General features: G+C 42.3%; 1 protein-coding gene across 1 annotated transcript; it reads left to right on the top strand.

Annotated features, from left to right (window-relative positions):
* Nucleotides 1-744: 744 nt before the first annotated feature.
* KDELR2 (KDEL endoplasmic reticulum protein retention receptor 2) lies at nt 745-12,154 on the top strand. The gene is made up of 5 exons (XM_072120569.1): nt 745-1,046; nt 3,581-3,681; nt 7,279-7,437; nt 9,216-9,468; nt 10,881-12,154. Exons 1-5 carry the CDS (start codon nt 956-958, stop codon nt 10,913-10,915), a joined length of 639 nt encoding a protein of 212 aa, XP_071976670.1. The 5' UTR covers nt 745-955; the 3' UTR covers nt 10,916-12,154.
* The last annotated feature ends 3,630 nt before the right edge of the window (nt 12,155-15,784 follow it).

The raw sequence follows: 15,784 nt of genomic DNA, 5'->3' as shown, positions 1-15,784 counted from the left end.
GGTGAAAACTGCTTGCACATGTATTTAAGAAGTGACCGCCCCACTATATAGACGCAAGCAAACCTTTTGTGGCGCAGCTGCGCTAGCTGCCATACAACACAAATTAGGGGGCGTTCCGGTGCTCAGTCGGGCTGTGCGCCATATTTAACATGCAAAGTCTGTCACAAGCCCCATGTTAAAGGTGCACCACAAAGAAGTTGGTGACCTCTGTCGGGCCAGTGCAGGGAAGCGACAGATTCATGATTTCTGGCGCACATTCTTAGTGAATCTGTCGCACCCAGCATTATACATGGGAAAAGAAGTTTTAGTAAAGTTTCCCACATTCTTAGTAAATGTGTCCCATAGAGTTTTGGACTATTTTGACTATTTGCAGATAAGAATATTTAACTATGTAAATGCTCAAAGAAACCTTTTGAAGGATTTTGGACTATTTGTAGGTAAGCATATTTAACCCTGTAATTGCCTGTCTCACATTCTTGGGGAGAATATTGTGTATTCAATACTAATGAAAGACATTCATTATCAGAGTAATATGAGAGGGACAGGAGTGAGTGTGTAGACATTCCAAGGATGGTTCTAGAAGCTGCTTCCCTCACTGCTGTCTGTGAGGGGCTCAAAAAATTATTTAAAAAAAAAAAAAATTGCTGAAGAGAACATTCTAGGACAGGCCGCCTTTAAGGGGCGGGGCATTGTGGCAGGACGGTAGGGAAGGGGCTTGTTCAGAGGCGGGGTTAGTCCACGTCACCCTTGCCTGAGCGCTGTCTCCCGGCATGCTGTGCGGCCGCTGCAGTTAGGCCACGTCCCCGGGCCACGTAGCTCGCTGTTCGCCATTTTAACGGATTGAAGTCAGCGGCTGTAGCGGCACAGCTCGTCTCCGCGGTCCCCGGGTCACCTCTGCCCTCTCTTCTCCCTCCCCGGTCACCGTAGACCCTTTTATCCCGCAGCTTCTCGCACAATGAACATCTTCAGGTTAAGCGGGGACTTGTCCCATTTGGCAGCCATCATCATCCTGCTGCTGAAGATCTGGAAGACCCGGTCCTGTGCCGGTAAGTGATGCTGGAGCTGCTATGCCCTGGTGCACGCTCGGCTGCAGCCAGGGATGCACTCTGCACTTTAGATCTTTTATCTGATTTACATATCTGTGCACATTGCACTGGGCAGTGCCAGCTGTGCCCTCTCCTGCTGTATTACCTTATATACTGCCTATAAGCTGATGCCCACTGCAAGGTCTTGCACAATTTTAACTATTTTATTCATTCATTGCAATTTTTTTACCCCATATTGTTAATCTATCAATCAACCTAGTGCACAGTCTAACACTGACTTTTATTAGTGTTTCTTGACTCCAATAAAAAGTGGGGGGCACCATGGTCCCCCATATGATCATTTAAAGGGAATCTCTGGGGATTGATAATCGGCGCCACACTTTGCTATGAGTAGTTAGTGGTATTGTGACTAATTCCTGTCATTTCTATGCAGCTAAGCTGTAATACCGACGCATACCACGTTCAGATGTGGCGTCGTTTTTAAATCAGCCCCTTTAATAAAGCCGTCATCATCTGCAGGTGCATCTTCATCAGAATTGTTGCACCACTTTCTATGACTGTATCTTTTTTTGTTTGCAGAAATTAATTCTTTTGTTGCCAAAATGGCAATAAATAGATGTAATTCTGCCCACCAAAAAAAATACATCTTTAAATCTACCCAGGAGATGGCATCATGACCACCTTGGAGGTGTGATCCGTGTTACGTCTAGGTGTCTATTATTAGCACAGATCTTATAAGGATCATCTAGATGTCACTCTTGGTTATCTCTGTCATCTTTTGTCTATAGTTCTCTGCAACAAAGTTGCAAAGTTGACATAAATATTTGCACTTCATTCCATACATCCTGATGGCTTAAGCCCATCCTGCTCCTGTTCTTTATCTCTCCGCAACAAACCTGCAAATATATATATATATATATATATATATATATATATATATTTATTTGGACTTCATTTGATACATCCTTATAGATGAAGCCCGGTCCATGATGAGCTTAGTTGTCCTGACTTATCCTTGATGCATGTGCTGGAAGTCGATGAATCAGTGCCTGGCTCCTAATGATAGGCTGGGACCTGAACTGTATGTGTGTGTGCATCTGACGTGGCAGCCGGCTGTAAGGCGTGGTGAGAGCATAATCCGTTATTACATGTCAGCTGTTAACCCCTTCTCCCCCCTAGAGCTGATTTGGATAGTTGTTGGAGCACCCCCCTTAGGGCACCCATCTCCCAGACTTGGATTTCTTCCAGATCTGTACCAGATATAGTGTGACAATGTTAGTTTTGAGCGTGCGGCGGAGGAGGATGCAGCCACATCATCACCTCTGTTATTGGTTAACTGATAGGAGAGGAATTGCCTACCTGCTGCAGTGTCAGCACAGTGTGAGGTTACAATGGATCCCAGTGCAACAACTCATCTGATACAGAGAATTTACAATTTGCTTTAGTTTTATTGTATCAGATGTATTTAGTAACTCAGGAGCAGATTCTCTGTGTATGTAGGTGATGGGACCGAAATGTCCCCCATTTATCCAGCAGTACACATCATCATCACTATTTTCTTATTCTTGCAAGTCATTTATTCTAAGGATAATTTGCCGTTTTTAGCTGTAGCAAACATCTACAACTAATATCGGGCAATGTAACGGATGCAACCTCATTCACTATTATTTGCAGCAATGTTATAGTGCATTATTGCAATCTCATGTTATTTACTTTTCCACTGTAAATGAATGGAGTAACTGTAGTAATGAATGGAGCAGCGGGCACACTCATGCCATATTCTTTTGCGGGGACAGCGGAACCCCATTCCCATGATCCATGGGGTTTCTACCACCGATAAGTAAGTTTTACTCCATTACTATGCATCACATAAGCTGTGAGGTGCCTCCATATGAGGTGAAGTTGCAGAATGTTAGATGGGATTTCACTAAACCAACACATAGGATTTTTCCATATGCAGGAACCTGCAATTTTTTCAATGATGCTGCTGGTTTTCCCTGCCGCTTCTGACCTTTGAAAGAAGTGGAAAGTAAAAACCACCCCTTCTGAATTTCCGTGATGTACCTTTTGCTTTGGGTCATTTTCCCATGCCGCTATTGTGATTAGCATGTGCATGCCAAAGCTGAGAGTTAAAAGTAGAATTGGAAGACCTGTTCCTCTTCTGTGTGTTTTTTTTTTTTTTTTTTGGCACCAAATACTGTCATGTACCATACCTAGTGTGAACATGTGTGGGTTTGAATCCATCCACAACCTTCAACTGTGTATTTGATCCAGATTGATTCCAATATGGCTGTACAGAACATTGGTGCATCGAATCCCAAGGGGAAAAAACGTACTTAGTGGCCAGAGTCCATCAGAAAAAAGTAGTTTGTTTGCTTGGATAACCATTGTCTTAAAAACCGCACTCATTTACAGTAAAAAGAAATGGAGACTGCGCTAATTGACTTGCTTATTCTAAGGTCATTAATCTAAGATTGATTCCCACTGATCAGCCAGTTATATAATTTTTTTTTTTTTGGTTTTGTTGCTTGCAGGTATTTCTGGAAAGAGTCAGCTCCTTTTTGCATTGGTGTTCACTACTCGGTACCTGGATCTTTTTACATCATTCATTTCATTGTATAACACTTCTATGAAGGTAAGGGGATGTCCTCACAGATTTTCTCTCCCAGAATATTGGTGTACTTGTGCGAGGGACGTAACCTCCTACACTTTCAGAGTGCATGTGGAATTTTAAATTCATTGTCTAATCCTAGGGTTGGCCATTATTACAAAACTTTACTAGGATAAGTACAAGACCTAAATAGTGTCGCCCAGATAGCATTAGCTTGGTACATGTTGTGTGAAGGCACTGAGATGTCCTTGGCACACCCCTTGGTTATGATGGGGGGATGTGCAGACACCTATGAGTGTGCGCCCCCTCCATCCACCAGAAGAACAGGACATGTGGCGTTACACAAACTTTACCAGGGTAAGTACAAAATGGGTGACCCTGTTAGGGCCTTGTCATTAATGGGTAATCCCTTTAAAGGAAATATACCAGTCACGCTGCCAACCTGTTGACATATGCCCGCCCGGCTATGGGCGGACGGGCATACGTCAGCCGCAATGGAGGCTCCCCTCTCCATTGCAATGCATTACGTATGGCCCGTAGCACAGGGAAAGATAGGACATGTCCTATCTTTTCCCCCTGTACGGAGTGGTATGGTGCCGCACGTGTGCTGCACTGTAACGCTCCGTGCGGCCATTGCCGGTCTATTGCGGCCATTCATGCATCACCCTATAGTCATGTAAATGGGCCTTAATGATGTGTCCTGGCAGCATAACTGCAGCCATATTACTTTTTTTTTTGTGGCTTCCGTACCCCATCACTATATACTTTAGTGAAAGCTGAATCTATTTATTTAAATGAAGCACAGGTGCACCCCCAAAGCGCTCATCCCTCCTCTCCAGCCCACTGACGTGTACGGCCGTGCGAGCACACGTTCGTGTGAATCCACCCTCAGGCCAAGGCCACACTAGTGGAGCTGCTGTGGAATTTCTTGCAGCAGATTTTTTTCTGCGTGTCCACCTGCAAGCAGCAGAAATCGGGTGGGTTTTCACTTTTGCAAAAGGGACTTGCTGTAGTTATACAGCATATCTACTATTTATAGATATTTCGTATATCCAAATTTTGTAACCTCGTCACGTCCAGATCTTGTTGTATCTGATCCTGTAATGGGTGTAGACATGATCCCCACGTAAGGCTGCCGGCTCATCAGGAATCTTGCGAGGATGTTGCAGTCATCACTCACTCGCTGCTCCCAATAGCTATTCAATACGCTCTTATGATGTTAGGTTGGCTGCACAGCAATATGAGCGTTAGTTTTGCTTCATAATGTCACTTCGCTGAAATAGATGTTACTGCTTTTCTTAGCAGAAATGTTCTGATTTATCATAATGGGACAAAAACCTATTCCTGCCACATTTGTCTTTGGATAGAATAACTCAATGCTTATAACTAAACAACCCCCTCATTTTTAATGTGTTTAGTCATCCATGGACTCCATATTAGTGTGGTGTGTGTGTGTGTGTGTAGAAGCCAATATACATATTGGCTTCTATGGCATTGCTCTCTTGATAGGCCCAAGTATAGTACCAGTAAAAGGGTTGCCAAAACTTATTACCTACCTACAGTATTTGTGATAGCAAGATGATCAGGGAAGTCCTCCCACTGATCACTAGCACAGGGGCCACATCAATCTAGAGAAAGGGGGTCCAGTTGTCACTAATAGGTGGAACTCCATTCTATGTGAGCATGAGTGACAGATATTGCACGCTGGTATCTCCGTCACTCCTAGACAGTGAATGGGAGAACTGTGCTCTGCAATTTCCAACACTGCTTACTATTGAATGGATGGAGTGGCAGGTAAAGCGGAATGGGACCCCCATTCTCGGGATTGCTGGGCATCCTACTCTAGTGATTGGTGTATGTCCCAGTTGTTGGACCCTCAGCAATTGGCTCCCGAGGAAAGGAGATACAACCCCTTTTAAGGAAGTAATTGCCCAGTTATACTGTTATACATTTGCTGTCATGCACATGGTACCTGCAGTTTATTGCTATTTTCCCCCACTACACTTGTACTTGCAATAGCTGGTCCATCTGCAGGTTGGTGCTGTGCTAATCCACATTCAATACCTACAAATCTAGAATGAGGTTGCTGGTGCAGAACTGTGCCGAAATGGATAATTTTCATAATCTCGTCTACAAGTTGTGGGATAACTAACGTTTGGTGCAGATCTTATGACTGTGGCGTGTCCATTCCTGCTGCAGATCCTGCATCGGAAGGTGGTTTTTATTTTAACTTTACCACTTAAAGGGGTGTTCCCATTTCAGCAAATTAATGTTATTGTATGTATTATAAAAAGTCATACAACTTTCCAATATACTTTTTGTATCAATTCCTCACGGTTTTCTAGATCTCTGCTTGTGACAACAAGCAGAGATCTAGAAAACCGTGAGGAATTGATACAGAAAGTTGTATAACTTTTTATACATACAATAACATTAATTTGCTAAAATGGGAACACCCCTTTAACATATGCTGCCTAAGGGTCCTTACACAGGGGGATGTATGCAATAGATATTCTGTGGACTAACATGCAGAAAATCTGCTGCAGTTTACAGTGTGAGATTATCAAGATGCTACATACATTGTGCAGTATGTTTCCATAGGAAATTTAGGGGAAAAAAGCTTGTTTCCATATATAACACTCCAGTACATGGGCTGTATCCAGTATTGTGCTGCTGTACTAGTCGTACTGAATGACAGCCTAAAATTTACCCCTGAGCTGCATTCACAATTCTGCTGGAAGCCGTCAACAGCTTTACATGCCCTGTAACCTGTCACAGCCGGGTCGTCACAGCTCCTACAATGCGTGCTTTGTGCCGCACCACATTCTCGGAGACTGTTTTCTTTGTATCGGATTACTGTTCAGGACCGAATACAGATTGTTTAAGTAAGAGCATTGTAGACCTGGGCATGGTGGAAGACCTGAGGACAGTAGACTATTAAGGACTGTGCAAGATGACTATTGTATTAACAAAATGCAGTAGAGTCTGTCTAGATGTAAACATTTAATTTAATTTCATATTCGATCAAATAGGGGAAACTTCTTTTAAAGGATGTTTTTACAAACCTCTTCGGGTTCCCGGCTGGGCTGGAAGATGTACCTCTCTGCGGTCAGGTGGCACAGAACTATGGCGTCAGCAGGGGGCGACACTGCCGCTTCATCGTTTCTGTGCCGGTAGATCTCATAGACGTGCATCTGCCAGCGCGGGAAGAATACGACGCCGGGGGTCAGTACTAACTTAATTATATATATGCATGCGCAAAGTGGGGCTTTTTCACCACGAAAATTGTGCTGAAAAACATAGCTTATACTGCAGTATATACAGACTACCAGGAACAGACAAAAGTTTGCCAAAAAAAAAAGACCACTCTCGTGCTTCAGCTGAGGAGGAAAGGGTATCAAAATTTCAAAGATTATGATGGTTTTTGGATCATAGCTTGGTTTGGTCTTTCCAGATTCTGCAGCTCTTTACAAATCCATACAGATGTATACAAAGTAATAACCTAGTCGCATGAAACAAAGGCTCTGCTCATGAGGTTACAATCTGAGATTGTAGAGATGTTAAACTGCATGTACACACAGCATCTAATGTTACCTAATGTTATGTTTTGGTTTCTTCCAGCTCATCTATATTGCCTGCGCCTATGCAACAGTCTATCTGATATACATGAAGTTCAAGGCCACCTATGATGGGAACCATGACACCTTCCGTGTGGAGTTCCTTGTCGTTCCTGTTGGTGGCTTGGCTGTCCTCGTCAATCATGATTTCTCTCCTCTCGAGGTAGTCTCCTAAAACGACCCAAATAAAATCTATTTGTACGAGAATAGCAATGGCCTGATGCATCCACCATTGTATTGCCAGTATGTGAACATGTGGGTTTCGCTCTTTTACCGAGTGTGTACTGAATATTTCACTCCTGAAGTTACTATTAATATTGAGGAGTGAAATGCATCTTGTGAATTATAGATCAAACCTTTACATTAGTGATAGAGAACCTGTCATGCAAATTAACCCACCCAAAATAAAGGCTTCATTAAAAACTATGATTAAAAAGCATTGCCCTTATCCCTAAATGGCTCCTTTCCATGGCTGCAATGTTACAAAAATCAGTTTGTACATTTATATGCAACTCACCTGATGTGAGGCCATCACACTTAAAGGACATCTACTACCAGGATGAAGCACTCAAGCTTGTTTGCATAGTGTCCTTCATCCTGGTGGTAGATGCCCTTTGAGTCACACATATTAAAATGTACTTGTTCCTGATTGACAGGCTGTGATATTCTCTGTTACATCATTGAGCACTTAATGTTTTGTGACCAGGATGACCTCATCTAAGGTCCTGTTAAAAATGCAACGTTTAACCAATGTATATATCTGATCACAAAAATTAACACAACATGCCTCCATGGAGGATGGGAAGGAGTCCAGGCTGTTGTTATTTTATGTGATCAGATATATGCATGGTGTACAGTTTGCTAATGTTAGGAGGCTCAAGGACCTGTGATGATGTCATCCTGGTCACATGACTTGCTGAGAAGTAGCATGGGACATTAGGAGTAGTAGATGGGAGCATCCGGTTGAGCAGCAGAAGCCTTAATGATTGAATATAATATAGTGTTGATTTATGTGGATCTGAGGGAAACCATTTTAAGCTAAAAGAAAGGTGTCAGTTAATAGGCCTCTATGCGAACTTGTCACTAAACAGACCCCGTGCCTAAGCTTGCAACTAGAAACTAGCATGAAGTATAATATATCACATGACTAAGTAGTTATACCAGCTTCTACTGCCTGCGGCTACTGTCTGTGCGAAAGCTGTGTACATAAAGCGGGAGGATTTTTTAATTAAGATTGTTTGCTTGAAAATCTTTGCAACGGTATTGACAGTGTAGCAGACGAAAGAACCCTGAATCCACACAATGCAATGAAGTATCAGGAAGCTCCAGTAGAATGAGCTCAACCCTCCTATTACAAAGATTTCATTTTCGTACCATCATCCTGCTGTAGCTTCCAAACCTGTGGGGTGTGGATGGGGTTCATGTACCACCCATTCTGCAGGAGGTTATGTAGCATTTGTGTGCCCATCCTTGTGTTTTGTTTTTTTGGTAGGAACCTTTCACCTGGATTTGATTTGCTTTTAGCTTGATGCGCCCTCTTGTGGCTTAATTGGTTAATGTTTTACTGTAGACTGCTATGCTTCCCATGATTGGGTTTTTGCCTTAAAGGGGTTGTCCACTTTAGGCACATTCAGCAAATAACCGATATTGTTTGTGTAATGGAAAGTTATACATTTTTCTAATATACTTTCTGTATCGATTCTTTATGGTTTCCAAGATCTCTGCTTGCTGTCATGCAACAAGAGGCTTCATTGTTTAATTCTTGCAGATAAACATTGTTTAATTCTTGCAGATAAACATTGTTTAATTCTTGCAGATAAACACCAGCATCATCTCAGCCAGTGTAATCCTCCTTATAATAAACTGGACCTATGATGACCTGTTCTGTGCTCAGGAGCGGTCATAATGTACTCGCTGACTAATTTCTTTGTTTTCTTGCAGATCCTTTGGACCTTTTCGATCTACCTGGAGTCAGTGGCTATCCTGCCTCAGCTCTTCATGATCAGCAAAACAGGAGAAGCGGAGACAATCACTACCCATTACCTGTTCTTCTTGGGCTTGTACCGTGCCTTGTATCTATTCAACTGGATTTGGCGCTATTCCTTCGAAGGCTTCTTTGACCTTATTGCCATAGTGGCCGGTGTTGTGCAGACCATCCTGTACTGCGACTTCTTCTACTTGTATGTTACAAAAGGTGAGTCCATTTCCTCCAAGATGGAAGCATCATTTTTGGGAGAAACCACTTAAGACTAATGGGGGAGGTGTGTGTGTGTGTGTGGGGGGGGGGGGGGGTGTTGCAGAAACATATCTTGTTTAATCCCTGAAATGAGTGGTTTTGCTGAAAAAACAATAATAAAATTATAATCATGAGGCTTTATTGCTCATGTGGCTGGCCTGGTGCTTCTCCTCTTGCCCTAATCATGCACTGCTTCAGAGAATGATGTTATCACTGTGTTGTCCCTGACAGGCAGAAGTAATCAATTGCATCATCCCCCAGCTGCTGTATGAGTCATCCATCTCAGGTTAATTAGTCATGTCTGGACAGTACAGAAAGCTCTTGTGTATGTGGAAATAATTGTGTTTATGTAGAGCTGCCTGTCTGCACCCAGCTTTCCCAATGTCCTTAATTTTAATTATTTTTTAAGCAAAACCACTCAGTTCAGGGATTAAACGAGATATGTTTCTGCATCAGTGTCACTGCAGCATTCTCAACACAGGTTTGGTTCACAATGCATGAATGCACATTCTTTCAGTGAAATCGGGGGTGTCCTATACAAGCAGTCCCCATGTTACACACAAGATTTGTTCTTGAGTTGAATTGGTATGCAAGTCGCAACTGTATTCTATAATTGTAACCCCAGCCAATTGGTGGGGTTACAATTGGTGTCTGTGACAATTGGATTTAAAAAATGTTGGATTGTCATCAGAACCTGGATTAACAATAAGAGCTAATTGCAAACTCCTTTTGATAACTGTTATAGTCATTTATTGTAGCCTAGGGCTAAAATACAGAAAATTACCAACATACAGAGGTCCGTTTGTAACTAGGGGTCGGGTGTTCTTAAGTAGGGGAATGCCTGTACTGACTTCATTAAGCAACATACAGGCAGTGCAAGGATCAAAGCTCTGATGAGCACTTCCAGGGTTTGTTTGTTTGTTGTTTTTTTTTTATCTTTTATTTTCATTATGGCCATGGATGATGGACAAGTTTGGACACTTGTGGGTTTGTTGGTGCCTTAGTGTCCCAAATCACTCTGATATGTACACTTTACCTGTGTGTGAACGTCTTGACTGGGTAAAATCCGATATCAATATGTGATAAGTAGTGGTTTGACTTCTTTAGGGCATCTACCACCAAGATGAAAGACTGTATGCAAATGAGTCTGAGGGGCTCCAGGCTCCAATAACACCTATGGAGCCACTGAGGCTCATTTGCATACAGTCCTTCATCCTGGTGGTAGATGCCCTTGAAATGTGGCTTGAGCACTGGATCACTGAAGTCTTCACTAAGTGGGTGATGTTCTCACTGATGCCTGTAGTACTTTGATATAAAATGTCTTATTAAAATGTAACCTTTTTTTAAATTCTTTTTTTTCTCTTTTGCAGTACTAAAAGGAAAGAAGTTGAGTTTGCCAGCATAAGTGCCAAAGATCTGGACCAGCAGCTGTCCTCCACACCGATTGGACAGAACAATCCTTACTATGAGCGAAGGTGTAAGATGCCTGAAGCAGAGTCAGACACACTACTTTTTTATGCAGAACTTGTCCTATTTGCTGCCGGAGAGGCCCCCGGGACAGAATACGAGGCCAGCCCCTCCAACAGCAAAGTGGTTTCATTGATGACTCTCGGATACCAGCTGATTTGTTTTACGCATCTTGCCTTCCTTGGTTTTTTATTATGATGTATAAATATTTTTTTTTTTTTTTTTTACTTAAAAGGTATACTGTAACAATAGATCCAGAGCGCAGTTTCCATTCAATAGTTGTGTATAAAAAGAAAAAGGAAAAAAAAAGAACTTTTTTTGTGCAGTTTACAACTAGGTTTAAGTGCAAATTTATCAAAAATAATTTTTCTCCCCAATTACAGCTTTTTTTTTTTTTTTTTTGGCTATTATTCTGTTTTTAATGACTCCAATATTTTCCAGTCATTCCACTATAATTTATCTTTTTTTCTTGGGGAAGAAATTAGTTTTTTTGTTTTTTCCCCTGAAATGATTGATTTTTCTCAAGGAATTTTGTTGCCTCACGTAAGCCGCGTTCATGAAAGGTTCTGAGAATAAAGTGTATGGATCGCAGTATGTCGCTTTGCAGCAAATGGGCATAGTTCCCATTATAAGGGAAAAAAAATCACAAAATCACATTTTATACATGTCGGGAAGTGTAGGTGTAGATTTCTTTTGGATTTATTCATCTTAAAGGATACGGAAAGATTTGCTAAAGAGAAGTGCCATTAAATGATTGAACCGAACCTTGTACCTTTTTATACTAAAAGGAATTGTGAAACGTCCAGTTTTTTTCTTTTCATGTGACTGTCCCTAGAAAATGATTGTTAGGACGCCGGTGCTGGTGGACGATGGCTTTATAGGTGCAGGCACTGAGTTCTGGACCTGTCACGGATAAACCGTGTCCAATTTCACGGCCGTTTCACACTCTCTAAGAAGCCAGGGGCTTGCTTTCGACTACAGCTTTTGGAACTACAACTCTCAGCATCCCTACAGGTGTCATTTGGGTGTCTGGCCTCTGATAATATTCTCAGCCACAACATAGCCATTCCTGATGTCTCACTGTTTTCTGGAATCTAACCATGCAGTACATTCTGTGTTAAAAAGGAAATTGATATGAAATATCAATGGTTTGAAGTAAAAAGTATATATGTTCAAATTGGAGTTTCCTTTTATTTTTTTTCCCCCTTGTTTCTTTTCAGCATAACAAATGCATTTTGCTTTTCCTGACTTAAAGGGGTTTTTCCACAAATGCAAGTTAGGCCCTATCCTCAGGATAGGGCCTAACTTGCTGATCAGTGGGGGTCTTAGTGCTGAGACACCCCCCCCCCCCACACACACACAGATCATGAAAACGAGGGGTCCAATGGGGTCCCAGGTAGCGCCATCAGACTAATGGAGCAGACAGCCGCGCGTGACAGTTCAGATCCATAGAGTGAAATGGGACTGCACGAGTTCAGACGTGAGGTCCAATTTTTCACATCCCATAAATCACACTGCCATGTGCAGTATAGTGGCTGTCATTGGTATTGTATTAGGTTGAATGGGTCTGAGATGCATACAAGCCGTATTACGATAGTAATTCTCACATTGACCATCTAGTCTGATATCCTGGTACCATTTCAATGGCACCTTCTTGTGATCAGTGGTAGTTCCCAGCTATCGGATGCTTTATCATGTACCTATCTGATGAGTCAGTGAAATAAACCGGATGTGTCGGATATGGATAGAATTATTGGAATGTATAACTTGGTGCCAACATGTCAGCTTTTGGACCAACACTGTGCACTGGCGCCAATTTAATTATGTCTTTGTTGTTGGTTCATGCCAATAAAATATTTCTTGACATATTGCTAATTAACTGGATGCAAATCATTTTTATTTTAATAGCGCTGTCATATTCTGCAGCACTTTACAGATCATGGGGTTTACAATACAGAGAGTAACTTGGTCATATGAAAGAACATGAATGAGGGCACTACTCACAATCTGAGACCCACTTTTTATACTTGGAGAAGGTCCCTGATGGAAACTTTCCCTTACGGATTTTCCACCCCTGAGTTTGCTTATATAAAAGATGTTCTTTTTGTCTTTTTATTGCAAACCACAAAATCTTCAAAGAATACTGTAATGGTTGCCATACCAACAAGTTTATTGTAAGTCTGTTGGGGAAAGTACATTTATTTCGATAGACTTCGTTGGTTTGATCCTTGTTTCAATCATAACCTGCTGCTGAAAGGGCCCAAGTTTAACATCCTGAATAGTTATGCGTATCTTGCACCAGGCTGTTCATTGTCATGTGTGCAGACACTGAACAAGAAGGGAAAGCCGGTGATTTCCCAAAGGGCATTGACTCTGCCCACTGTACAGGCACAGCGTGGCATCGATCAGCCAGCGCTATGGATTGGATAGAAAGGTATATTCTATGTATGCACATTCCAACTGACCATCTAATGAGTGGAAGGTCCCTTTATACACTAGCGAGTATGAATAATTTAACTTGAACCACACTCACAGCGTGTGCTGGCTGGGACATCCAACCCGAATGCAGACAACTGAATTTACATGCTGGGTTCAGTTCTGGTTGTGAGTATTCAGGCCAGATGTTCCAGCTAGCACACATTGTGAATGTGATGTGAGTTGTACACGTGCTACTTAGTAGGGGGCCTAAGTGTGTCCTAGCTGTCGCCTAATGAAAGATGCAGAAAGTGAGTAATAATTTCTTCTCATAGGAGATGTATTACTTTTGGGGTGACTGGGGCCATAAATACTAATAGCTGGTGACCACCTACCTCCATTAAGGACAGAGGAATAGATATTTAAATGTGCCATGCATGGGGATAGTCAGGATGTCAACTTAAACATGATATAAAATCGTTGAATAACCACTTTCTGATACTAGGCAACATCCTTATACATCTATTAGTAATGCATCCAAACTGGCTTCTGTGTACCTGGCACTTAATTTATGCACAAATTATATCTATGAATAAATTAGGTTTAATCACTGTTAATTGTACAGCACACGTTTATTTCCTGCACATCATGACATATCCTGCATTCATAATGATTCATTGCCAATGTGTTGTGAGTGTGAAGAACGGCACTGTCTAGGATCCCCACTAGGCGAGAGACGTTTCCATACGATCGGATATTGCTCTGATGTTAATTCCTGTAAAATCCCTTCTTGCCAATGACTTCATGGTAATGTAAAATGTGGAAGCCATAACTTGGTGCTGGTTAAGTGGTGACTGTACAATCCTCCTGAATATTGTCATTAAAGAGACTATACCTCAGTTCAAAAAAGATTTAAGGTACAGGGGTATAATCTTAGGGCCCCAAATTCAGGACTGTAACTCCAAGCTGACCATCTTCAACGGCAAGTTCCAACATGGAAACTATGGAATAATGCAGGTGGGGAATCTTAGAGATGATGTCGCAAGCTGTGTACAGGGATAATACACACAGATGTGATGTAACAAGTAAGGTTCCCTTAAGCTTCAACCATTTTGAGCAGCTGATCACATGGACACTGGGTGTCAGATTCCCATGGATCTGAATATTGACTACCGTACATATCCTAAGATCTTCTGTATGAAATAGCTGACCATGGGTCTGTTGTTCGCATTTTGAACACGTTTGTGTGCAGGTAGCCTAAAAATTAGTGCCATCCCCGTCCATCAACTACTGTATGTTCAAGACAGTCAATTACTGGGTAAAATTACAGCAGAAAAAAATACTTGGGGATACTGGAGGATGATAAAATTAATTTTGGTGATCAACGCCAGGGAGCTGCTGCTAAAGCAAATAAAATTACGGCATTTATCAAGAGAGGAATAGATTTTCATTATACGGACATAGTTTTGCCCTTACAAATCACTGGTCAGGCCACACATGAAATATTATGCACTGTTTTGGGCACCAGTGTATAAAAAGGACGTAGTAGAACTGGAACGGGTGCAGAGGAGAGCAACCAAGATTATTAGGGGAATGAAGGGACTAGAATACTAGATTACTAAATAGATTACTAAATTTATGGTTATTCATCTCATTACAATGGTATTAATACCCAAATGGGCAGTGCAGGGATCTCTTCAAAGATCTTTTCATACCTAGATGAGGGGGCATCCTCTACAGCTAGAAGAGAATGGATTTCTACTATCACCATAGACAGGGGGCATCCTCTACACCTAGAGGAGAGGTGGTTCTACCATCACCATAGACAGGGGGATCCTCTATACCTAGAGGAGAGGCAGTTCTACCATCACCATTGACAGGGGGCATCCTCTACACCTAGAGGAGAGGTGGTTCTACCACCACCATTGACAGGGGGCATCCTCTACACCTAGAGGAGAGGTGGTTCTGCCATCACCATAGACAGGGGGCATCCTCTACACCTAGAGGAGAGGAGGCTCTACTATCACCATAGACAGGGGGCATCCTCTACACCTAGAGGAGAGGTGGTTCTACCATCACCATAGACAGGGGGATCCTCTATACCTAGAGGAGAGGCAGTTCTACCATCACCATTGACAGGGGGCATCCTCTACACCTAGAGGAGAGGTGGTTCTACCACCACCATTGACAGGGGGCATCCTCTACACCTAGAGGAGAGGTGGTTCTGCCATCACCATAGACAGGGGGCATCCTCTACGCCTAGAGGAGAGGTGGTTCTACCGTCACCATAGACAGGGGCATCCTCTACACCTAGAGGAGAGGCGGTTCTACCATCACCATAGACAGGGAGCATCCTCTACACCTAGAGGAGAGGAGGTTCTACCATCACCAT

This window comes from Engystomops pustulosus, chromosome 8 (assembly GCF_040894005.1).
Source record: "Engystomops pustulosus chromosome 8, aEngPut4.maternal, whole genome shotgun sequence".
Classification (NCBI taxonomy): Eukaryota; Metazoa; Chordata; class Amphibia; order Anura; family Leptodactylidae; genus Engystomops; species Engystomops pustulosus.
The sequence above is the reverse complement of the archived record's forward strand: the minus strand, read 5'-3'. Positions and strand labels throughout refer to the sequence as shown.

Bases quoted from the DNA above. Each gene is read 5' to 3' on its own strand.
- KDELR2 (XM_072120569.1), top strand. From the start codon at position 956: ATGAACATCTTCAGGTTAAGCGGGGACTTGTCCCATTTGGCAGCCATC. The intron at 3,682-7,278 runs GTAAGGGGATGT...GGTTTCTTCCAG, and splicing joins TGTATAACACTTCTATGAAG to CTCATCTATATTGCCTGCGC. The intron at 7,438-9,215 runs GTAGTCTCCTAA...GTTTTCTTGCAG, and splicing joins ATGATTTCTCTCCTCTCGAG to ATCCTTTGGACCTTTTCGAT.